We start from the raw sequence: 25,778 nt of genomic DNA, 5'->3' as shown, positions 1-25,778 counted from the left end.
CTATGTTATGTGGTTTTTTTGTTTGTTTTGTTTTGCCGTGGCATTAGCCTCGCTCACAGCAACATCAAGCTCCTGGGCTCAAACGATCCTCCTGCCTCGACTATGTTATGTCTTTTTTGTGGTTTGCTATAGACTTTCTGGTACTCATTTTGCATCCAGAAATGCTTGAGATTTATCTAGTTTGTAAAAAAAGCAGATCAAGATATGCTGAAATACCTGAATGTTAAGAAAATCAGTGCCTTAGCTTTCACTTTGGTGAAAGTGATTGGGAGTGGCTGTAAATACAGATGAAAGCTTTGCTGGCTACCCCTCCCTGCTCACCTTCTGCTGTGCTGCTTGGTTCCTAACAGGCTGGGGTGGAGGGTGTTGGGGACCGCAGCTCTAGAATGCAGTGGTGTCATCATAGCTCACTGCAACCTCAAACTCTTGGTCTTGAGTGATCCTTCCTGCCTCAGCCTCCTATGTAGCTGGGACTATAGGTGTGTACTACCATGCCTGGCTAATTTTTAAAAATTATTTTTTTGTAGAGGAAGGGTCTCACTATGCCACTCAGGCTGGTCTCAAACTACTGGACTCAAGCCTTAAGCCTCAAGCGAGGCTCCTGCCTTGGCCTCCCAAAGTGCTAGGATTACAGACTTGAGCCACTGCTCCCAGCCTTAGATTAAGTTCTAAGTTTTGACTCTAAACTTTTGAGATGTGTAGAATTGGAAGATGTTAAAAGTTCTGATCCTGATTATAATTTAGTTTTAGTTTGGTAGTTGCCTTTTGTTTTCATACAGTTGATGGGAAAGATAAATATATTAATTTACTAGCCTTTGATTTTGGTTGATCAGTGGATGTTGAGCTCGTAACTGGTTTGGGGGGCTCTTGGCAGAAGTTGAAGAATTATTGCCCCAATTTGTAGTGTTAATAGTTTCCCCAAATTAACATTATTTTAAAAATTAAATACAAGCTTCAAATTATGAACATCAACAAAAAGGTATTTTTTTAAACACATTCTACCTCCTGATTTGGAAGTTTTTCATGGAAGATTTTAAAAAGAGGTTTGTTTTAAAACAAAACAAAAACACAATGAAGAGAGAAATAGGTTTTTTATCAAATAACTATAATGGTAATTATAATCTGAGAAATTGACTATTGAAATTTGATCCAATGCTCATTCTAATTTGAATTGATAAATCTCTAGACTATATAAACAGCCTTATGAATTAGTGCCTACACTAGGGTTTAAGTTCTTTTTTATTATTATAAGGTATGTAACTTTTAGCTATTTTGCTTAATCTCTAATCATCTGTTAAATGTGACATTTTTTCTTCTCTTTTGTTTAATTCACATTTTTAAAAATTAAAGATTTCTTAATATACTGTATTTCGTTCTGTTTTTTATCATTTAACACTATTTTACCTATACTTTTCAAAGGGTTTGTTAGATTTTCTGAATGTTGCGACACTGTTTCAATAATATTTTTAAACTTTCTCTTAACTTTCCTTTATCAAGGCCCAATATAAGAACAAGCAGACACAAAGCCATATTCTCTGATGAACAGTTGTTGTAATCTATTTTGTTATTTTGCAGGATATAAAAGAACAAAGGAAGGATCCAAGTTACATAATTCTTTTGTTTTCTGTGTGAATGTTTTTAACTTTTGAGAATCTGCAACTCAGAATGTTCTTGATGTGAAATGTACCAAGATATTGTGAATTAATTTGAAGAGAGTAAATTTCTGATGATACATAGTTTATATAGTGGTAAATAAACATATTCATGGTTAAAGTTTTCTACTGCAATGACTAGGAAGTGGAATTCTGAGCCAGCACAAAGGTAAGATTGATTTATTAATGATATTTTATCATTAATATCGTTCCATATGGTATAATCCATAGCTTTTAGTAAAATAAATTGTTTTTTGGGTTATCAGACATGTATGAGGATTAGATTCCCATTACAGACAAATAAAATTGGTAGAGACATTGGAAGGCAAGGAAGAATTCTAGTTAGGAGAGGTCGGGAGGTATGGAGGTCTTCTGAAAAACACCACAAGAACAGAAGTTGGATATATTATGAATACACATTTTTATTTTCTTTAATAAACATTTTTGTATTTCCTAATTTTTAAAAACTGATTAAATTACCTTTTTTCAAAATGAAATTTATTTTATTTAAAAATTTAAAACATCCACATTTTAGAACATAGAAAAGCAAATCAGAAAAGACAAAAATGAAACATTGCAAAAAACAGACCATAAAAAAAGAAAATGAACATTGTATTAGTTTTCTCAGGCTTCCATAATAAAATACCACAGAATGAGTGGCTTAAACAACAGAAATTTATTTTCTCTCAGTTCTGGATGCTGGAAGTCTAAGATCAAATTGCTGGCAGGGCTGATTTCCAGTGAGGTTCTCACATGGCCTTTTTCTGTGCTGGTGTTCCTGGTGTCTCCTATTCTTATAAAAACACCAGTGCAGTTGGAGTATTGCCCCATCACTTGGCCTCATTTAACCTTAATTACCTCCTTAAAGGACCTGTCTCCAAATACTGCCATGTTGGGGCTTAGGCCTTTAGCATATGCATTTTGGGGAGACACAGTTCAGTCCCTAACAAACATTAAACCCTTATAATATCCTTTTAGATGTATGTTTATGTATATATGTGTCTGTGATATATATTTAAAGACAATCATACCAATTTATTTTGTTTGGTAACTTAAGATTTTTACTTAAAATATCATGACTATCTTCGCATATGAATAGATGCATTTCAGCAATTTTTTTTTTTTTTTGAGACAGAGTCTCACTCTGTTGTTGGGATTAGACTGTAGTGGCTGTCATCATTGCTCATCATAGCTCACTGCAACTTCCAACTCCTGGGCTCAAACGATCTTCCAGCCTCAGCCTCCCAGAGTGCTAAGATTACAGGTGTGAGCCACCTCAGCAATATTTTTAATGGAAGTGAAACAGGGAACTGGCAGGTATTGCTTTGGGCATTGCTTAAGGCATTGCCTGAGTCAGGACGTCTCAAAACATAGTTTCGAACTACTCTGATCAGAACAGGGTGGAGGCAGGGCAAGTTCCAGCAGGTTAGAACCAAGATGGTGGAGAAATTGACTACCTCTTGACCTTACAGCTTCATTATACATTTCATTACCATAAAAGTTTCTAAGAAAACCTCCCACTCCCATCAGGCATGGTCCCACTGACACCATGACACTTCCTGCTAAACCAACTTTAGTCAAAAGGAGGGTGTCACCCTAATTCAAGGAAAACACCACCCCTCCATGAATGTTCCTCCTCTTGTTAGGCTATAATTAAGCCATTGCTTAAATAGAGGGGCAACAGGAACCATGGGGCCAGTTCTCTTCTGCAGGGAGAACTAACCTCTCTGCTCTGCCTGTGGAGTAGACTTTCTATAGTTTCTGAATAAATCTTGCTTTCACTTTATACTGTCAGCTCGCTCCTGAATTCCTTCTTGCACCAAGCCAAGGACTTCAAGTGGCTCCCAGCGTTGGGAGTCACTTTCCTGTGTCAGAAGTATATTATTTCATTGTTTGCACGTTCAATACTACTAACCAATTCTCTTTTGTTCACATTTGGGTTGATTTTTCTCCTTGTTACTAAAGCTTTGAGCCCACATGTCTGTGAAGAATATCTATTTCTTCAGGATGAAGTACTAGAAGTGGAACTGCTGGGTCACAAATTTTTCGAAGCTTTTAATACATATTGCCTACAGCCCTCCAGAAAGGCTGGATCAATTATAAACAGCAGTGTATTTGTGCGTCCCTGTTTCTCCATACTCCTAACAACTCTATCAATCTTTTTTTTTTTCTTTTTACCATATTTAGTTAATTTGGTAGGTGGGAGAAAAAAGACACCTCAGTTACGTAAAACCAACATTTTGTTATATTTTAAATGTGGAATCACGCTTTCAGCCACCCCTCTGGCTCCCTGGACGGTTCCGGGTAGAGAAATACAGGAAATTCTGGTCGAGTGTGGCTCTGGGTATCCTCAGTCGGATGGCGAGGTTAATTACAAGCAGTTTATTCTCCCCTATCAGGAAAAGGACCGGACCGAAAAGGCAATCTGTCGGGGAAAGGAATTTAAAACGTTCTTTTGTTTGTACCCCCATAATATTCTGAAATTAAAAATAAAATGAAATAAAATAAAATCATACATTTCCGTTAGAAAATAATAAATAAAATAGAACGTTCTTTTATGAGACGGGCAATTGTTAGAGAGGAGATGCTAAAGTTTTAAACTTTACGCGGGCATGTCACCGCAGACCAGCTGAAATTGCTCTGGGCAGGGAAAAGCACAGCCCCCGACCATTCCGTGCTCAGTTGGGCTCTGGAGCCCTCCGCGACGCCGGCAGCCACAGGGTAGCAAACGCAGCAGGGCGGGAGGACCCCACACCGTCCCACAATGCCCCGCTCGCACCACCCTTAGGGCGGAGAGAAAGGACCGCTGCCGGGGATGGCATCCGCGGCGTGCGCCGAGAAGTGCGCACGCGCACTGACCCCGGCGGGCCCTAGCAACCAGAGCAGTGACAGTAGCAACCGCCGGAATGGTGAGTACCCTTCGGGCCTCGTAGCCAAAGCTGAGAGGAGATTGGGAGTGGAAAAGGGTGACCGTGGCGTGCTGAGGGTCAGGGGATCCTCGAACAGCGGACGGGAGCCGGCAGCGGTCTCCAGCTCCGTGGAGTCAGAGGCCTGGGGGGAAAGAGAAGCCCTGGCAGGGGGTGGTCTGGAGCGAGGGCGGCCTGGGATGGATTGGAGGTGGGGTTAAGGTGGAGGGACCCTGACACGAGAAATGGGAGGGCGAAGAGCAGGAAATTCTCAAAAAAGAGCGGATTGGAGTGGAAAAGGTGATGGGAAGGAGTGTGTGGATAAAGATGTCTCTTTACATAGAAGTAATTTTAAGTTTCTCCCCTGGTGAGATGAAGGGAGGGGCTGTCACCAGAGGGGTCTTTGTAACACCCATTGCAGCAGCATTCATAACTTGTGATGAACCCAGGTTGCCCTCTGAATGACTGTAAGTGCAGTTATTAGGCAACACCGCAAAACCCACTCTGATGGGTATATTAAGGCATTGTTTCTCAAATTTCAGTATTCATAAGTATGGGCTTGTTGCAATTGCCGATAATGAAGTTTAAATATGATTGGGGAGTTCAGGAGTGTGCATTTCGACAACACACCTCAAGTGATTCTAAAATTTGGGGACGTCCCACTACACCTTGAAAAATGCTGCTGCCTTAGGTTTGAAATTTACCAGCGGTCTATCCAATTAGTTCTTTATGAAGTAATGATTTTACCTAGTGATGCTCCTCAACTACTTAAATTGTGCACTCCCTTGCTTACATACTTGGTATTTCCAACTAGTAGTTTAAAAAGGGTTACAGACCCAGCCAAAGCTATTTAGCAAAATATATGATTGTCCTGCCAGATGGAGATGTTTATGAAGTTAAGTATAATTAGCTGTCTTCTTTTTGTGATTCAAATCCTATACAAGTGAGCAGAAATTGAGCCCAGGAGATTGAAATGATGAAGTCATGCCCACCCTCACAACCACAAGATTAAACACCATTCTTTTAAAAGTAGCTTTCCCCCTTGTTATCCTTACTTTATTCCACAGGCACTTAGCTGAAAATCACTGTCAAGGAAAGCTAAAAGTTCTGGAACCTAGGTTTATATTCAGGTGAAGAAAGACTCAGCTTCAAATAATTATGAAAGTTTGAACCATGGAGATTGTTGAAAATTTTCAAATAGAGAATCAGAAGCAATACAATCATATGCCACTTAATGACAATGGAGGTATGTTCTGAGTGTCATTAGGCAGTTTTGTCATGCAAACATCATAGAGTGTACTTACACAAACCCAGATGGTACAGCTTACAACACACCTGGGTTACATGGTACTGTCTGTTGCTCCTAGGCTACAAACCTGTACAGCATGTTACTATACTGAATACTGTAGGCAATTGGAATGCAGTGGTATTTATTTATCTAAATGTAGAAAAGGTACAGTAAAAATATGGTATTATACTCTTATGGCACTACCGTCATATATGTGGTCCATAGTTGACCGAAATGTCATTATGCAGTACATGACTATAATTAGATTAACTAGCTGAGTCTGCAAACTGGTAGACCTGGGGTCCTCCAGAAATACAAGCCCACATAATATTTAAATTTTTTAAAAATTATCTTCCAATGTCTTTAAAATGATATTTCACACTAAAACCCAGATTTTTGGCTTGTCTGAAAAATCAGAAATACCATGTTTTACCATTGGACACATTTTTTTTACATTTTAGTCTTACCAAAATATAGTGTCATATATTTAGTAGCATCTTTTCTTTATTAATGGTACATAAAATAAGGATGTTACTTACAATTAATGGAGTTTTTATATTTGAAGAAGTATGGCATTAGGGTAACTCTTTTCCCTTAGTTCGACCTGCCAACAGTTGTCTGGAGCTGAGTAAAGATTATCCTCTTTACATGGGCTCTGTCCTTACCTGGTTAGCTTTACCCATTAGTGATGTCCTTTTGGTCCTTTAGGCATTTGAATTTTTGACTCCTACTATACATAGGGGAACCAGTGACCTTATACCAATTTATATTGCCACAAGAGACAGTTAGATTGCTTCCAACTGTGTCTCCACAATATTGTGAAAGTGCCTTTTTATGGATCTATGCAAAGATTTCTCTGGGAAATACATCCAGGAGTAGTATTGCTCTGTCATAACATCTTTGCATACTTAATTTCCCTAGGCATTGTCAGACTGCTTTCCAGAATGGCTCAACCAATTTTTACTTTCTCCAGCAATGCAAGAGAGTTCCCATTTCTCTACATGTTCTCCAACTCTTTAACTTTTGCCAATCTGAGGATGTATTTAGTATCCCATTGTTTTCTTTGCATTTTTCTGATTTTCAATGAGCTCAAACACTTCTTGATGTTCTTATTAGTCATCTGGGTTTCAGCTTCTGTGAATTTTCTGTTCATATTTTTGCCAACTTTTCCATTTTTCTTTTTGTTTTTGAATTTTAGGAGTTCCTTGTGTATTCTGGATATTAGTCCTTTGTTGGTTTCACATTAAAAATATCTTCTCCCAATTTTATTGCTAACTTTGTCAATGGTCTTCACTTGCTGAACTCCATTTGCTTTAATATTTGTCAGTTTATTCTACTGGATTTTCTATATAGATGATCATCTGCACATAGTGACAGTTTTATTTCTTCCTTTTAATATTCCAATTTGTATTTCTTTTTATCATAGCATTGATAAAGATCTTCTATACCATGTTAAGCAGTAGCAGTGATAGTGGTCATCCTTGATGTCTTTGGAATCTTAAAGGGAATACTTTATTTATTTTAATTTTTTGTTTGTATCTATTCATGGGGTACAAGTGCAATTCTGCTACATCCACATATTGCATTGTGGTGAAGTCAGGGCCTTCAGTGCATCCATCACTGGAGCAATGCACATTTTACCCACTGTCAACATTCCCCCTCTTACCTCCCCACCCCTCCGAGTCTCCATTGTCCATCGTTGTACAATCTGCTTCCATGGGTGCACATTATTTAGCTCCCACTTGTTAGAACATGCAGTATTTGTCTTTCTGTGTCTGAGTTGTTTCACATAAGATTATGGCCTCCAGTTCCTTCCATGTTGCTGCAAAAGACATAATTTTGGGTTATTTATTTGTATGTCTTTACTTTCTATACATAAAGGTATATACTTTATAATAAAAACTTCCCTTTTGTTTTGTTTAGGGTTCTTTTTTTTTAATGATTGCCAGCAATAATTCATTAAGAATATCTTCCTTTGTGTACCTTTAAAGATTTAAATATCATGTTCAATTGATTCTAAGATGCTATTAATTATAAGGTGCAACATTATTTTATGTTCTAAGAAAAGAAAAATAAGTTGGAATTAAACTATGACAAATACTTTCTTATTTAGAATTTTTATTTTGTACTTATTGATAGAGTTCTTTTAAATATATTTAAGACATATTGATTTTTATCCTGTGTCATCTTTTATAAACATAAAAAGGAATCTGTGTATTTGAAATAAAATGCTTAATATTTTTCTAAAATTTTACCACTGCCATTTGGCCACAACAATTGTAAATTTTTCCTGATTGTAAGATGCATTCAAATTTCAGTGTTAAAATGTGAAAAAGGTTAGATCTTAGAATCAATAAAAAAGTTATATTTTATTTATTTATTTATGAGACAGAGTCTAGCTCTGTTGTCCGGGTTAGAGTGCTGTGGCATCAGCCTAGCTCACAGCAACCTCAAATTCCTGGGCTCAATCGATCCTCCTGCCTCAGCCTCCCAAGTAGCTGGGCCTATAGGTGCACTCCACCATGCCTGGCTAATTTTTTCTATTTTTAGTTGTTTGGCTAATTTTTTTTCTATTTTTTAGCAGAAACGGGATCTTGCTCTTGCTCAGGCTGGTCTCGAACTCCTGAGCTCAAGTAATCATCCCACCTTGACCTCTCAGAGTGCTAGGATTTCAGGCATGAGCCACCTCACCCAGCCAATAACAGCCAATAAGATATATTTTATTTTATTTATTTATTTAGAGACAGAGTCTCACTCTGTTGCCCATGCTAGAGTGCCGTAGCATCAGCTTAGCTCACAGCAACCTCAAACTCCTGGGCTCAAGCAATCCTACTGCCTCAACCTCCCCAGTAGCTGGGACTACAAGCATGTGCCACCATGCCTACCTAATTTTCTCTATATATTTTTTAGTTGTCCAGCTAATTTTCTTTCTAGTTTTAGTAGAGACGGGGTCTAACTCTTTCTCAGGGTGGTCTCGAACTCCTGAGCTCAAATGATCCACCCGTGTCGGCCTCCCAGAGTGCTAGGATTATAGGCGTGAGCCACCGCGCCCGGCCAATAAGATATGTTTTAATGTCAGGTGTTGAAAGCTACATATTTTTTGTAAACCAAGTGGGAGTGAAGCATTATATAATGATTTCCTTATTCTCTCTGAGAAATATTTAAATAAATCATTCTCATTTCAGGAAATTAAAATACCCTCTTTGCATATAAAGTCTCAAATCAATCCTTTTAATGGTAGAAGCCAAGGCTAATAATTATTGCTTGAAAATTAAAACAAATCATGCCAGTAAAGACAGCCTTGTTTTTTCTTTTCTTTTATTTTTTTAAAGGCAAAAGCAACAACAATCAAAGAAGCCCTAGCCAGATGGGTGAGTACATGAGTTTTCCCTTCTTTTAGAAACCATGCAAGGAAAATTTGGGGGTAGTTATTTAAATCTGGCCATTCAGTACAAGGGATTCTTGTGGTATTGGAACTCTTCAGCCATCTTGACTGTGGTGGTGGATACATGAACCTACTACACAGGTGATAAAATTGTATAGGACTTAACACACACATACAAACATACACACTCATACATACAAATGAATACAAGTAAATTTGGGAAAATGTAAATAAAATCAGTGGATTGTATCAATAGTTATATTATACTATAGTTTTATAGAGTGTTAACCGTTGGGGAAAATTGGGAAAACTGTATAAGGTATTTCTCTGTATTGTTTTTTTATAACTACAGGTAGATCTTCAAATATCTTAATAAAAATTTCAATTTAAAAAATCTGACCACTGGAACATTTAAATATGGAAAGGCTGATTTATCTATTACTGTAAAATTGCTGGAATCTCTGTTATAGCACATTTTCTTTTTCAACTTTATCATCATTAAACAGCATGTCATTTTCAGGTAATAGAGTGGTATGTGTTGTGGATTATCTAAGCTTTAGGACAAGTGGTGGTTTTAGTATTTTGGAGGTTAGAGCAGAGACAGCCAATGTGGCCAAATGTAAATCATGCATAGCCAATTGAAAAAATACTGAATAAAAATACTAAGCATATAGGTACTATCAGAAAGGAAATGACATTATAAAAAACATGTAAATATAAATTACAAATATTTTGAATATCATAATATTTTATAAAGTTTGAACAGTTGTAATTCAGCATTATAGAGAGAATTTCCATAGAGTACAGAGATGACTCCTTAATTTCTGTGCCCTTTGACTTATTTGTCTATGTTATAATTAGTCTTTTGCATAATAATGTAGTTTTTGCTTTTGTAGTGAGGCTTTGAATAAAAAGGTTTTCAGAAGCCTTGGTGTCTAGGGAAAGTAGGCAAAAGTATTATAGATAGAACAGTGAAATATTTGAATTCTTGTTTTATTCCTTATAAATTTCTTGTTTACCCTAATTGCATTTTAAAAATTCATTTCTGTTTGGTTAAATATTTAACGAAAAATCTGTTAAAAAAGAAAACAACAATATAGAGTAGGCTCAGTATTAGATTTGATTTTCCTTGTGTTGGATTTTGGGACTTTACTTACAATAACAAGTAGTTGTTTTTTTGTTTTGGTTTGTAGATTCTATTTCTAGATTACATTATGGCCATACACTTTTTACTTTAGGACTATTTGAAGATATCAGTCTCACTCTTTCGTTGATTAACTGAACATTTATAGAGGATCTACTAGGTGTCACTTTCCCTTCCCCTAACCTACAAATGGATGACACAAAAATAAGTACTGAGTGGATGTGTATTAGATCTCTTTTTACAATTGATTGTGTATTTCCTATTATTGTTGTGTGGTGAATTAAGTTTTTTGTTTTTTGGTTTTTTTTGAGACAGTGTCTTGCTCTGTTGCCTGGGCTGGAGTGCTTTGGCATAATCCTAGGTCACAGCAACCTCAAACTCCTCCTGAGCTCAAGCTGTTCTCTTGCCTCAGCCTCCCAAGTAGCTGAGACTACAGGCATATGGCACCATACCTGGCTAATTTTTCTATTTTTTGTAGAGATGGGGGTCTCACTTTTGCTCAGGCTGGTCTCAAACTCCTGAGCTCAAGCAATCCTCCAACCTCGGCCTCCCAAAGTGCTAGGATTACAGGCATGAGCCACCTCACCCGGCCTGATTTAAGTTTTTGTTTTTTCTTTCTTCTTTTTTTTTTTTAATTATTTTTCTTTTGCCATCCCCGATTTAAGTTTTTAAAAGGAGCTTTTTTGTGTGTCTTACACTGCACTAGGTTATAGAAAATATAGGAAAGCAAAGGAAATGGTCCCTGAGCTTCCAGTTTTATTGGAGAGATAAAACTAACTCTAAGTAATAAGGTGCTTAGAAACTATTAATATTATTGGGCAGCATACACTGGTAATTAAATTTTAAATTGTGTGCTTAGTACTAACATTAAACTCTAGGGTAGGATTTAGTACTAAATTAGAGTAGAGCAATAGCTTTGACCTCAGGTGTGTGTAAAGAGAATGTCTCCCAAAATTCTTGGTGTTTTGGGGTTCTAGCTTCAACTGAACTGTATATAGAAAAAGAAAGATGAGATGACAAAGAAAACAGTTGATCTTACAAGTCTGAATCTGATATTTAAGAAGAGGTTGTTTAGGGACAAGGAATTCTTCCCAGGAGAATGTTTTTGTTGTTGTGCTTTGTTTTGGTTTGTTAACTGATAGGATTAACAAACAATCTTGAAGGATTTTAAGTATTACAAAAATAAAAGTTATGTTCTTTTCTCATGTCCATTTGGTAGGGACCTAACAGTTATTCAGCCATGTAGAAGCCTGGTGATCAGGGTTAGTAAGTAAATGTTTACAATAAGTGAATGGTAAAGAATTATTAAACAGTTTATTAAATTCTAATATTTTTTTAAAATAAACATTGAAAAGCCTGGGAAATTCTGACCTCTTTTGGTTCCACATTACAATCAGGGATCAATCATTTTCTTCCAAATTAATTTTTCTCATAGGAAGAGAAAACTGGTCAGAGGCCATCTGAAGCCAAAGAAATAAAGCTTTATGCCCAGATTCCCCCTATAGAGAAGATGGATGCATCATTGTCCACACTTGGTAATTGCGAGTAAGTTCTCTTCTTTCCTTGTTTCTTTTTTTTCAGAGAGAGACAGGGATCTCACTGTGTTGCCCAAGCTGGACTCCTGGGCCTAAGCCATCCTCCTGCCTCAGCCTTGCCAGTAGCTGGGATTAAAGGCATGAGCCACTACAGCTGGCAGTTCTCTTTTTTCATCCTTCTAGTATTACTATTATGTTTCCCTTTCTTTTTTTTTTTTTTTTTTTGAGAGAGAGTCTCACTTTGTTGCCTGGGCTAAAGTGAGTGCCATGGTGTCAGCCTAGCTCACAGCAACCTCAAACTCCTGGGCTTAAGCGATCCTACTGCCTCACCCTCCCGAGTAGCTGGGACTACAGGCATGCGCCACCATGCCCGGCTAATTTTTTCTATATATATATATTTAGTTGTCCAGATAATTTATCTCTATTTTTAGTAGAGATGGGGTCTCGCTCAGGATGGTCTCAAACTCCTGACCTCGAGCGATCCACCCGCCTCGGCCTCCCAGAGGGCTAGGATTACAGGCGTGAGCCACCTCGCCCGGCCCCTTTCTTTTCTTAAACATTCAAACTAGAAAAATATGTTTGTTTTCTGTGATCTTTATTTATTTTTTTGTTTGCTTATGTAATTTTCCTTTTGGCAAGGCCAAACATGAAAGATTATTGATTTATAGGATTAGTAATAGAGTAATACAGAACAGTACAATACTTTTTCAGTACAGTTTTTATAATATGTTGTTTGAAAATAGAAATTTCCAAGTCTTTTGGGAGAAGCTAAATAACACAATAAAATATTATTCTGTTATTAAATCTACCTGCTTTCTGTTGTAAGATTATCTACCAAAGTCAGTACTGTCCTTACTTATTAGATGCCTAAGAGATACCCCTTAAAAAAAAGCCTTTCAAATTATAAAACTATATTGTAAAACATAGAATACATAAAAAGCACAAAGAAAAAGAATTCACATCAACCAAAATCGCAGCACCTTGTAAGAACCAATGTTAGCATTTTTGTAGAGCCTTCTCATTTTTAAAAAATTCTAATTGGGATCAGTTGACAATTTGTAATCCTTGTAATCCTATTTCCCATGACTTTAAATATCAGATCCCTATTAATTTCTCTTAATTTATTTTCTTAATACTTAACACATGTTTTAGCAGGATTCTGTGGCTAATTTGAAGCAATTATACCACAATGCCTGTAACCATGTTTTTAGGCTACAGTTGTCTCTTGTCGGGGCTGTGGAATGCTATAGAATCACTGAAGGTCTTTTTGACCTCTTCACCCTGTGTTTGTCTAAGTGTGATCCCTTGGCCACCTGTACTTTATGCAGAAGGTCAGCCCCACCCCACATTTGTAGAAACAGAATATCTACTGATGAAACCTAGGACTCTGTATTTACAGTAAGCAACTTGGATGATTCTTAGACATATATTTGTGAACTTGTGCATTAGACTAATATCTGTCCGTGGGATTAAAGGGAAAAGCAAACATATTTAGTTATTGTATGCAACTTATTCTTTATGATGAGAGCACAGTATGTCGCATAAAAATCTACCACAAGAAGCTTTTTTGGCTTCAAGCATGATTTCAAAGTGGTCAAATATCTTTTTCTCATAAAGCCATCTCAAAGGCAAACAAATTTGCAAAAGTTTTGTACTCCAAACCAAAGCACCTTGGAAACCACTTAGCGTCACCTGTTCGTATTTTTGCTGACAATCTCTTTGGGCAGGGTGCCTAAACAAGAATTAATGAATTGTTTTTCAACCATATTCCTAGATTTAAAGGTACTACGTTTTTCACTGATAGTTCTCGGGAGTGGGGGATGACTAGAAAATATATAGGTTTGACTAGTAATTTACACTGTAAAATATTTTCTTTTGTTGTTTCAAGTAGGAAAAATGAATAATTCCTTTAAGTCTTATTGTAAAGGGTAAGAAGCATGCTCTAGAGAGTCAAAACTCTCCTGGGTTTTAATTTTGGCCCTGTCAATTTGTGGCTGTGTAAAATTGCTTAACATTTTTGTTCCTCAATTTCATTTGTAAAATGTGGATAATATTAATAATACTTATCTCAGAATATTGTTGTGATGATTAGGATAGTTAATATATGTAAAGTACTTAGAAGCATAGTAGGCACAAATTAAATGTTCAATAAAATTAGCTTTTATTTTATATATGGATTATATATATATATATGTCATTTTGTTTTTGAGATGGGATCTCGCTATATTGCCCAGGCCGGACTCGAATTTCTGGCCTCAAGTGATCCTCCCTCCTCAGCCTCTGGAGTAGGTGTGCCTGGCTTTATTATCAATGTGCCTGGCTTTATTATGTTTTTTGCATGAAATTTACTAAGATATTAAACATTTTTATCAAGAAAGGAAGATAAAGAATGTATAATTCAGCTGGATGTGTTAGTGCACGCCTGTAGTTCCAGCTACTCAAGAGGCTGAGGTGGGAGGATTGAGCCCAGGAGTTGGAGTCCAGCCGGGGCAAAATAGCAAGACCTCATTTCTTAAAAAAAAAAAAAAAAAAGAATATGTAATTCTGTTCCGTTTTAAAATTTTGTTTTTATATGATTAAAGTAAGTATAGAATAAGTCTAGAAAAATATATACAAACTATTAAAAGTAAGAATCTCTGGAGGTATATGTAGGGCAGTTAAGATTACATGTGACTTTTTTGAGTATACTTGTCTGAATGATTCAACACATGAAAATACATCTCTCCACAAATGCATATATGTAGTTCTGTTTTACTTTTCTTACACAAAGGATCATATAAAATATATTGGTCTGATAAATGGTTTTTAAACTTAACTATGAATCATGGACGTCTTCCCAAATCAGTAGTTATAGCCCAATCTTATTTGTTTTGGTGGCAGTTTAGTATTTCATTATCTGTTCCTCAGTTGACAGGTGTTTATAGATTTTTTTCAGTTTTTTTGCTATTATAATAATACAACAAATAATCTAGTTCATATATCTTTTGGCATTTGTATTAGTATTTCAGTGGGATGTATTCCTAGAAGTGAGATACTGGGTCAAAAAATACATGCATTTAAAAAAGAAAATTTTTTTTGAGACAGTCTCACTATATTACCCAGGCTGATCTCGAACTCCAGGGCTCAAGTGAGCCTCCTATTTCAGCCTCCTAAGTAGCTGGGATTACAGTGTGAACCACTACACCTGGAAAAAATTTAATAGATAATGCCAAATTGCCCCCAAAGAGGTTTTTTTCTTTAATTTTCTATGATGGGTGTCTATGAACTTTTGTAATCAGAAAAGACAGAGATTTCAAAATGAAGGAATAAATGCCATGAGTGAGTGGGAAAAAAGGATACCGTGTAAAAAAGAAGTATGATTTAAATATTATCTTTCATGGGAATTATTACTGAGGAATAATTTCTGATATACCATTTAAGTTTTTCATATTAATTCAAATTTTTCTTTGTTTTTTTAAAGGAAGCTTTCACTGTCTACAAACTGCATTGAAAAAATTGCCAACCTGAATGGCTTAAGTAAGTGATCCACAGTAACAGCTGGTTCTTGGATTTTTCTATTTATTGGAATAACATTCCAGAGACACTATGTAATTCAAGAAGCTGGCACCTGTTTTGTAAGGTTTTTTTGTTTGTTTGTTTTTTAGAAACAGGGTCTTGCTCTGTCATCCAGGCTGGAGTGCAGTAGTGCAATTATAGCTCACTGTAACCTTGAACTCCTGGGCTCAAGTGATCTTCCTGCCCCAGCCTCCTGAGTAGCTAGGACTCCAGGCACACACCACCATGCTCAGCTAATTTTTCTTATTTTTTGTAGAGATGGGGTCTCACTATGTTGCCCAGGCTGATCTTGAACTCCTGGCCTCAAGAGATCCTCCCACCTCAGCCTCCCAAAGTGTAGGGATTACAAGCATGAGCCACTACACCCAACTAGAATATCAGATTTTTTATTATATATTTGTTTGTTCAGATTTGTCTTGTGTGTATTTTGAATTTGTTATATTTAAAATTTAATCTTTTTCTGTGCTCCTTATTCTTGTTAATGACATTGCCTCCTGCCCAGTTGCCGAGGCCTCTGACTCTCTGTATTAAGTTTCCTATGGCTGCTATAACTTGGTGGCTTAAAACAACAGATATTTATTCTCTTACAGTTTGGCGACCAGACGTCTAAAGTCAGTTTCACTGGGCCAAAGTCAAGCCACACTCTCTCTGGAGGCTTGAGGGGAGAATCTTTTCCTTGCCTCTTCCAGCTTCTGGTGGCTGCTGCATTCCTCGACTTGTGACTGCCTCCAGTCTCTATTTCTGTGGTCACATTGCCTTCTGTTCTTCTGTCTGTGTCAAGTCTCTGTCTGCCTTCCTCTTATAAGGATACATGTGATTACATTTAAGGCATACCCAAATATTGAGGATAAACTCCCCATCTCAAGATCCTTAAATGAGTCGCATCTGTATGGTATTTTTGCCATATAAGGTAACATTCACAGGTTCCAGGGATTATAATGTACGTATCTTTTGGGGAGCCATTATGTAGCCTACCATGTTCTCTCCTCAAGCCCTACATCCAAGTCCATCACTAAATTGTGTTTACTCTTTGAAGGAGCTCTCAAATAATTTGTTGCTTTTCCATTTCCAGGAACTACATGTTTCATTTAGACCCTCATCATCTACCCCTTAGATCATGTTTATCAAACATTTTTGACTACTCTCCACAGTAAGAAATACATTGGAGTTCATTATACATTCATATGAATACATACATCAATTAAACACATATACATATAAACTGGAATAAAATTTGCAAAACAATATTTACCCTTACAGCATAGGTTCCAGTGTATATTTTTAACATTTGATTTCTTTTTTTTATTCACAACATACTAAGTTGATTTCACAACCTATTAATGGATCATGACCCATAGGTTGAAAAACACTGCCTTACAACTTCGATGTTAGCCTCCTAATTGATATCCTTTTCTCCGTCTTTCTGCTCTTCAGTTGATCTTCATCACTGATAACCAGAATTTTCTTTCTAAAAATATTTTAATATCATTCCCCCAAATCAGAGATCTTTTAATGGAGCCTCTTTGCCCAGTAAAGACCAAATGTCTTGATGTTGCATTCAAAGTCATCTAAAGGCTTGCACCACCCTATTTATGCCCAGACATACCATTCTTTTTTTATGATTTTGTTCATTTGTTAATGCAGTGCTTTTCACTGGGAACATTCCCTTCCTCTAACAAGAAAATCCTACCAGAAATGAAGATTAGGATCATCACCACCTCCCTAAAGACTTCCCTAATCTCCATTGTCATAGTTAATTACTCCTTTGGGAATATTTGTAACAGTCTACCTTGGATTATAATAATAATTACCTATCTCAAGTATGTGTTACTTGAAGTTATGTGAAGATTAAGTGAGTAGTTAGAATTGTGCCTGGTGCTTATAAAATGCTCAATAAATATTAACCATTATTACAATTAGTTGAGATTATGTTGTATGCTTTAGATAGCAAGTTCTTTGAGAGTAAGCTTCACATATTATTAATCTTTTTATCTTCCATTCCAGTCCCCCCATCCCTGGTACCTTACTCAAAGTTGGCATTTGGTATTTATGCAGTGCTAGAGAGGAAGTGTTAACTATTGGACCTGGGCATAAGATGACTCAATTTATTCCAATTTTTTACTGACTCATTAAATAATTTAGGATATTTCATTTTATTCTCTGCCTCAGTTTCTTTGTCTGTAATTGAAGTAATTTGCATATATGTGACTATTGGTAGCATCATGACAGATTACATGCTTTTCTTTTTATAAAAACATGACTATGATAATAGTGAAAATGGATGACCTTGTACATAGGGCTGGCAATGGGTTTTGACTCACATTCTAACTTTGATCAATTAATTGGTAGTGAGGAAAATTGTATTAAGAAGAGTTCTAAAAACTTAGTGGAAAAGTTGATCAATCATTCATATCTGCTGTAGACTTGAATGAGAGAGTATAGGCATTTGCTATTCTCAACTCACCTCATTTTAGTTCTGCTTGTAACAAATAATACTGCTGCAGTCTATGGCTAGAGAATACATTTTATCTGTGACTGTGAAGCAAAAAGTAGCTAACTGATCCATATGAGAATTGAATTTGTGACTCTAGCTTGCCTCCTACCCCTTTCCTTTGATGAATACTGTAGTCTTACCTATTATGCTGTGATGAAAGGATCTGAAATAAATAGCTATTCCTATTTAGCTGATGGTTTATCAGGCAGAATTACCCTAATGGCGATTTATATTTATTGTATTAAAACTGTGATTAGAAAACTGCATGATATGACTATGTCAAGCCATGTCTAAAAAAAAGCTGCATAATATGAATATTAATAATTATAAAATAATCATCTGTAGCAGATGTGTAATAAAAGAAAAAAATAATAATTAGAAAATAAATTTTTTGGCCAGGCACGGTGGCTCACGCCTATAATCCTGGCACTCTGGGAGGCCGAGGCGGGCGGATTGTTTGAGCTCAGGAGTTCGAGACCAGCCTGAGCAAGAGCAAGACTCCCGTCTCTACTAAAAATAGAAAGAAATTATATGGACAACTAAAAACATATATATATATATATAAATTAGCCGGGCATGGTGGTGCAGGCCTGTAGTCTCAGCTACTTGGGAGGCTGAGGCAGGAGGATTGCTTGAGCCCAGGAGTTTGAGGTTGCTGTGAGCTAGGCTGACGCCACGGCACTCTAGCCCAGGCAACAGAGTGAGACTCTGTCTCAAAAAAAAAAAAAAAAGAAATTTTTTACTATTTATCTTCAGTGAAAAATTATACTTTACTTTTTCAGCTTAAAAATAAACAGTTTATTTTCATCAGGACCTTGTATAAAGGAAACAACAGTGCTTTCCTTCTGGTGGTGCCCTACCTTACATAGCATATAAAATACACAAAATATGTAACTGTGTTATGTTAGAACACTTAATCTATAACTTTGATATCTATTTCCCTGCATAACAATAAGATCTTTTTAGCCATTCGTTATCATCATTTTCATGTGCATTTTTAAAAAAAGGAGTTTTATGTATTAAGTTAGATGTTATCTTTGAATGAGTTGTATATATTTGTTACCTCTGATTTCTCAGGTTATTTCTCAGTCCTCATTTTAGTTGATCAATCAGCATATTTTGACATGGATGATTTTTCTTCCCTCTTTGAAGCACTTTTTTTTTTTTTTTTTTTTTGAGACAGAGTCTCACTCTGTTGCCCAGGCTAGAGTGAGTGCCGTGGTGTCAGCCTAGCTCACAGCAACCTCAAACTCCTGGGCTTAAGCGATCCTACTGCCTCAGCCTCCCGAGTAGCTGGGACTACAGGCATGCGCCACCATGCCCGGCTAATTTTTTCTATATATTTTTAGTTGGCCAGATAATTTGTTTCTATTTTTAGTAGAGACGGGGGTCTCGCTCTTGCTCAGGCTGGTCTCGAACTCCTGACCTTGAGCAATCCACCCACCTCGGCCTCCCAGAGTGCTAGGATTACAGGCATGAGCCACCGCGCCCGGCCTGAAGCACTTTTAATATTTGGCTTTAGGATACTGTCTCTTCCTGGTTTCCTCCTATCTTTCTGGCCACTTTTTCCCAGTCTCATATCCCTGACGTTTAAATATTACAGTGCCCCAGGACTCAGTTCTTGTATCTCCTCTCTGTTATGTCTTCACTTACTACCTAGATTATCTCATCCAGAGTCATGGCTTTGCCATCTATATGCTGATGGCTCCCAAGTTTAAATCTCTAGCCCAGATATCTCCTCTGAACTACAGATTCATACATTTAGTTCCCTGGTATTTCCACTAGATGTCTAATGGGCAACTCGTACTTAACACATCCAAAACTGAGTCCTGATATCTTCCCCTAGTCCCAGCTAAACCAACTCCTTGTGTGTTTCTTTATCTCAGGTAGCAACAAGTTCAGTTTTCCAGTTGCTCAGACCAAAGCCCCTGGTAATTTCTTGACTCCGCTCTTTCACATCTTCTATAAGGCCTATTATTTCTCTAATTTCATGGCCTATTACTCTTCCTTCATTCTCTCACTTAGCCTCTTGTGTTTTATGAACTCTCCTTATGTGGTCCTGCCTCAAAGCCTTTGTACTTGAACTTCTCTCTCTGCCTGTAAGTGTTCTTCCTCCAGATGTCTGCATAGCTAACTCCCTCACTTTCTTCGGGTCTTTACTTAGAAGTCATCTTCTACCTAAAAAGTCAACCACTCCCAACCCCCTGACATTTTATTCTTTTTACCTGCTTATTTCTTTTCTCCTTCACACTTGTCATTATCTAATATACTTATTTACTTTGTTTATTATCTGCCAAATATTAGCTCCATGATAGCAGGAATTTTTATCTGTACTATTTGCTGTAATATTGCAAGTGCAATATTTCTCTATGTTGCCCAGGCATGTCTCAAACTCCTGGCCTCAAGCAATCCTCCAGCTTGGCCTCCCAAAGTGCTGGGATTACAGGAATGAGCCATCACACCTTGCCTGTTGTGTTTAATTTTAATTAATTTAAATTGAATAGCCACATGTGGCTAGTGACTACCATATAAGATAAGGGAGTTATAGAAGCTTAAGTTGTGAAAACTAAATGTATATCTAATGCAAAAGCAATCACAGTAGTTTCTTAGAACAAAATTAAGGTTTCTTGTATTTTATTAGAAATCTATTCTTTTTAATTTGGAAAAATAATATATGCACATGGTTTTATTCAAATGGTCCAAAAGAAGTTAGTAATACAATGAAAAATAAGTCTTCTGACCATGGACTCCCAAATCCTTCTAAAGGCAACCTTTTCTACTTTTGTTTTTCTCTTCCAGAAATAGCCTGTAGATATACAAATAGAAACATCTTTTTAAAAAATACAAACAGGCATTTTATGTTTTTAATGAAATCACAGTCTAATTATTAAAAAGATTGAAAGCAAAAGGTTTTATAAATACTAAATTTATTTTATTTTACTTCTGATCCCTTGTGGAGTAAGGTAGGCTATAATACATAAATATATGTTTCTATTTTATAGTCTGAGTTCTCATAAGAGATTTGAAATATGTATGCTTCCAAACTTAAAATCTTCTTTACTCTTATTTTATCCCTGTAATATTTTTACTAGCCAGCAATGTAAGACCATGAATTCCAAATAGCTAACCATTTTTTTTAACTTAATATTGGCATGATGTGAAATTATAGTTGTAGTATTTACCTTAGATGATAGGTCAATGTTATTTCCTATTTGATTACCCATTTTTATTAACACAGCTTTTCTTACTCATTATATCAGGATATTATAGAAAATTTATTAAAGCTTCTAGATTTACAATGATTTTGTAATATGATTCTCATAAACAAAAAAATGTTTTCTTTCCACTACAGAAAACTTGAGGATATTATCTTTAGGAAGAAACAACATAAAGAACTTAAATGGACTGGTAGGTTGTTATTTATTACTTAAGAAAAATACACACTTTTTTTATTAGTATAAAAATAATGCTTGTCTATTGCAGAAACTTTACAAAGTAGAAAAGCAACTATTAAAAGTGCTTATATGGCCGGGCGTGGTGGCTCACGCCTGTAATCCTAGCACTCTGGGAGGCTGAGGCAGGCGGATTGTTTGAGCTTAGGAGTTTGAGACCAGCCTGAGCAAGAGCGAGACCCCGTCTCTACTAAAAACAGAAAGAAATTATATGGACAGCTAAAAATATATATAGAAAAATTAGCCGGGCATGGTGGTGCATGCCTGTAGTCCCAGCTACTGGGGAGGCTGAGGCAGGAGGATCGCTTGAGCCCAGGAGTTTGAGGTTGCTGTGAGCTAGGCTGACACCACGGCACTCTAGCCCGGGCAACAGAGTGAGACTCTGTCTCAAAAAAAAAAAAAAAAAGTGCTTATAAACCACTGACAATTTAAACACTGCTAACATTTTGATTTGTACCTTTTTTGCCTTTATTCTTCAATGGGTATTTAGATAATTAAATCATACTATACATATTGTTTTACGTCTCCTTTTTCACTTAATGTTTAAGAATCAGTTTAAATGTCATTCATTCAATAAATTCATTGAACATATTTCTTGAATGCCTACTTTAAGCCAGGCACTATTCTGGGCACTAGAGTTACAGAAGAATATTTTTAAAAAGTCCTGATGTCGTAGAACTTACATTATAATGGAAGGAGACATACTAAAAAATAATTGTATAATACATCAGGTGGTGATGAATGCAATGAAGATAAATGAAGCATAGTAAGAGAATATAGAGTGATCGGAACTCTTCTCTGTGGAAGTGAGGATGTAGTCTATAGGGGACAAGTGCTGCAGGCTCAGGGGACAGTAAGCGAAAATGTCCTGAACATGGAGCTGCTTGGTGCCCTTGGATAAGAACAAGAAGAGTTGAATGAGGGAGGGAGTGTGGTCCTCAATGTTGGAGAAAGAGCCAGGAACCAGGCCTTATAGAGCGTTACAGGCCATCATAAGATTTTAGATTTTTTTCCAAGTGGTTTGCAAAGCCATTGGAGGTTTTTGATCAGAGGATGTGACTTCAGTTTTTAAAAATGTATTAAATCTGCATGGATTGACATGAAAGGATATTCCTGATATATTATTGAATGAAAACTCTAAATTACAGAAAAAATACCTTGTGTACTATTAATACAAACAGTTTAATATATATACACACACAGAGCCTATCTATTTATTTGTATGTTCACAAAATTTTTTAAGTATACAAAACAAAATTTTTATTACCTCATGGAGCTGGGGGGCAGGTAGAAGAAAGACTTTCACAGTATATGTCATATATTTATAAATTGCTTGATTTGTTTTTTACAATGAATATATATTACTTTTAGAATTAAAATTTTAACTCAAGTAATAGTTATATAATTAGTAATAAAACATATTGAGTCACTCAAATATTCATACAGTGCATACTTTACATATCAAGCGCTATTGTAGATGCCGATTAGCAAAACTGGCATGCTCAGTAGGGTGAAAGAGAGAGAGAACAAATAAAAATGTCAGATAGTAATGAGTAAGAGGAAAAAATATAAGTGATGAGAGTTATTGCCTAGAGGGCTGCTTTAGAAACAGGATGGTTGGGTCACCTCTGAGGTGACATCTGAGCTGAGATGTAAAGGTTAAAAAGGAGCCAGCTTAGTGGAAATCCATGGTAATAGAGTTTTTAAGACAGTGGGAACAGCCAGTGCAAAGGTTCTCTGGTGGGAATGAATTTGGCATGGTCAAGGAAGAGAAAGGCCAATGGCTAGAGATGACCAGTTTTAAGGTAAAGAAACTGAGACTCAGGAAGTGCTCAAGAATAGTGAAAAGGCATTCTTAAACACTGTTGCTGAGACAGGCAGTTTGTTAACAACTGTCAGAATCTTCAATGTGTATTTACTTTGTCCCAACTATTCTATATCTAGAAATTTTTCATACTCACATATGTGGACAAAGATGGTGGACCAAGTATGTTCATTGCAACATAGTTTGTACAAAAGATTTCAACAGTATAACTGTCTATCAGTAGTGGACTAGCTAAATAAATAAATAATATGCATCAAGGGAAAAGGGTCAGGTAGAATTTACCTGTATGTGCTGAAATGGAATAAATTGCAAGAGATATTGTTAAGTGGGGAAAAAAGCAAAGTGGATATTTATATGTACACATTCTGGTGATAGCTGTTACTTCTGGGGAAAGGAGCTAGGGGTATGGAGTGAGAAAGAGACTTTTCTTTTTATACTTGTTTTACTGGTTGATTTTTTAAAAATCTTGTTTATATTATCCTTTCCATTTTAAAATTGTTTCTTCCAAAACAATACAAGCAAAACATATTTGTACACCAATGTTCATAGCTGGATTATTCACAATAGTCAAGAAGTAGAAGCAACCCAAATGTCCATTGACAGATAAATGGACACACAACAACAAAAAGATAAGAAGCTGATGAAGGAGGGGAGAAGGGCAGGAGGAAGGGGAAGCAGAGAAGAGGAGGAGGGGAAGACTTAAGCTGCAATAGTCATACCTAGATAATCTGATTACAGGTTCCATACTGCAACTTAATATAGTTTTCAAAACTATTGAATATATTTTCTCTAAGTTTGTCACTTGGCTTTTTACTTTATTCATGGTCGTTACGTGGAGTTTTAAAAATTGAGTTTTTTTTGTTTTTTTGTTTTTTGCTTTGTCACCCAGGCTGGAGTGTAGTGGCACCATCAAAGCTCACTTGTAACCTCGAACTCCTGGGCTCAAGCAATCTTCCCACTTTAGCCTTCCAAGTAGCTGGGACTACAGGCGCTTACCACCACACCTGGTTAATTTTTTTTTTTTTTTTGTAGAGATGAGGTCTCACTGTGTTGCTCAGGCTGGTCTCAAACTCCTGCCCCTTAAGTGATCCTCCCTCCTTGGCCTCCCAAAGTGCTAGGATTATAGGTGTGAGCCAAGACACTTGACTGAGTTTTAAAAATTTTTAGTAGTCAAATCTTGATGACTTCTGTGTTTTGTATTTTACACAGAAGGTCCTAACTACTTCTAGATATAAAAAGTCTTATATTTTCTTTTTTAATATAAATTTTTTTAAAGTTTAAAATTTTTAATTTTAATTTATCTAGAGTTTATTTTTACATGTGTCATGAGGCAAGTATGAAACCTTATTTTTTTTTCTCTAAATACTTAGCCATTTATTGGAAAGTCTCCTTTTCTCACTGTTTGGAAATGCCACCTGCTATACTCCCGTGTACACGTGGGTAGGTTCCTGGATAGTCAGTTTCTCTCTGTGTGTTGCTCTTTCTATATATTCCAGCTTCGATATCATGCTGCTTTAATTTTCTTTAGCTTTAGGATATATTTTAATATCTGTTAGGATAAGTCTTCTCTCCTTTTTCAGAATGTTTGCAGCTTTTCTTGGGTATTTACTTTTCAGAGAAACTTGAAAATCATTTTATCAAGTTCATGAAAATAAATTCCCATTGAAAGCCTTAGTAGATTGCATTTAAATTTATAGATTGATTTGGAGAGAATTTATATCTTTATAATAATGAATCTTGCTTACAGAAAGATATATTCAGATTTTTTATATCCTTCAGTAGAAATTTTACAGTTTTAATTCCTATAAGGCTGTGTACATTTCTTATACAAAGATGTATTGCTGGGTAATTTTCTTTAAGTTGACACTTAATAATTGTACATATTTATGGGGTACAATGTGATATTTTGGTATATATACACTATACACTTGTGTGATGATCAAATCAAAATAATTTGCATATCCATCGCCTCAGACATTTATTATTGCTTTGTGGTAAGAACATTCAAAATCTTCTCTTCTAACTATTTTGAAATATCATCATGCGTTGCTTAACCACAGGGATACATTCTGAGAAATGCAACATTAGGTGATTTTGTCATTGTACAAACATCACAGAGCAGGGGTGGGGAACCTTTTCATGTTGGAAGCCAGAATTAATTTAGCTGTAATCCAATAATGACCAATTCAAGAAACTTCAATTAGATGAACTTAAAAATATACATTATTTTGTAAAGATCTAACTACTATGTTCTTAATAATTTCAAAAAATGAAAACTATTTGTTAATTTTAAAGTTAATTAACCTTTTAATGACTTTCTTGTGTCTGCTTTTTGTTGGAAAGCATTTGAATATTTGGTTGCAGCATAGACGTCCACAGTTTCAGTTGATCCTCTAAATGGGCATATTGATTTCGGTTAGGTAGGAGAATGTAGATTTGCAGGAATAAGTGGTTAAAAAGCAAGAAAGCATTTTTTGAGCATGTTGCTGAAGGTGTGGGTATTCTACATTTTTCCATATTTCAACCGGATCTTTCTTAGCAT

General features: G+C 36.1%; 1 protein-coding gene across 1 annotated transcript in view; it reads left to right on the top strand.

Annotated features, from left to right (window-relative positions):
- Nucleotides 1-4,455: 4,455 nt before the first annotated feature.
- The window catches only part of DNAL1 (dynein axonemal light chain 1), a 32,250-nt gene continuing 10,927 nt past the window's right edge, over nt 4,456-25,778 (top strand). Inside the window, exons 1-5 of the mRNA XM_045564161.1 lie at nt 4,456-4,561; nt 9,179-9,217; nt 11,811-11,920; nt 15,371-15,426; nt 21,312-21,367. Of these exons, the coding sequence (XP_045420117.1) occupies nt 4,559-4,561; nt 9,179-9,217; nt 11,811-11,920; nt 15,371-15,426; nt 21,312-21,367 (264 nt within the window). The 5' untranslated portion in view covers nt 4,456-4,558. The remainder of the gene's footprint in view (nt 4,562-9,178; nt 9,218-11,810; nt 11,921-15,370; nt 15,427-21,311; nt 21,368-25,778) is intronic.

Source organism: Lemur catta, chromosome 1 (assembly GCF_020740605.2).
Source record: "Lemur catta isolate mLemCat1 chromosome 1, mLemCat1.pri, whole genome shotgun sequence".
NCBI lineage: Eukaryota > Metazoa > Chordata > Mammalia > Primates > Lemuridae > Lemur > Lemur catta.
This window is presented reverse-complemented; position numbering and strand designations above follow the sequence as displayed.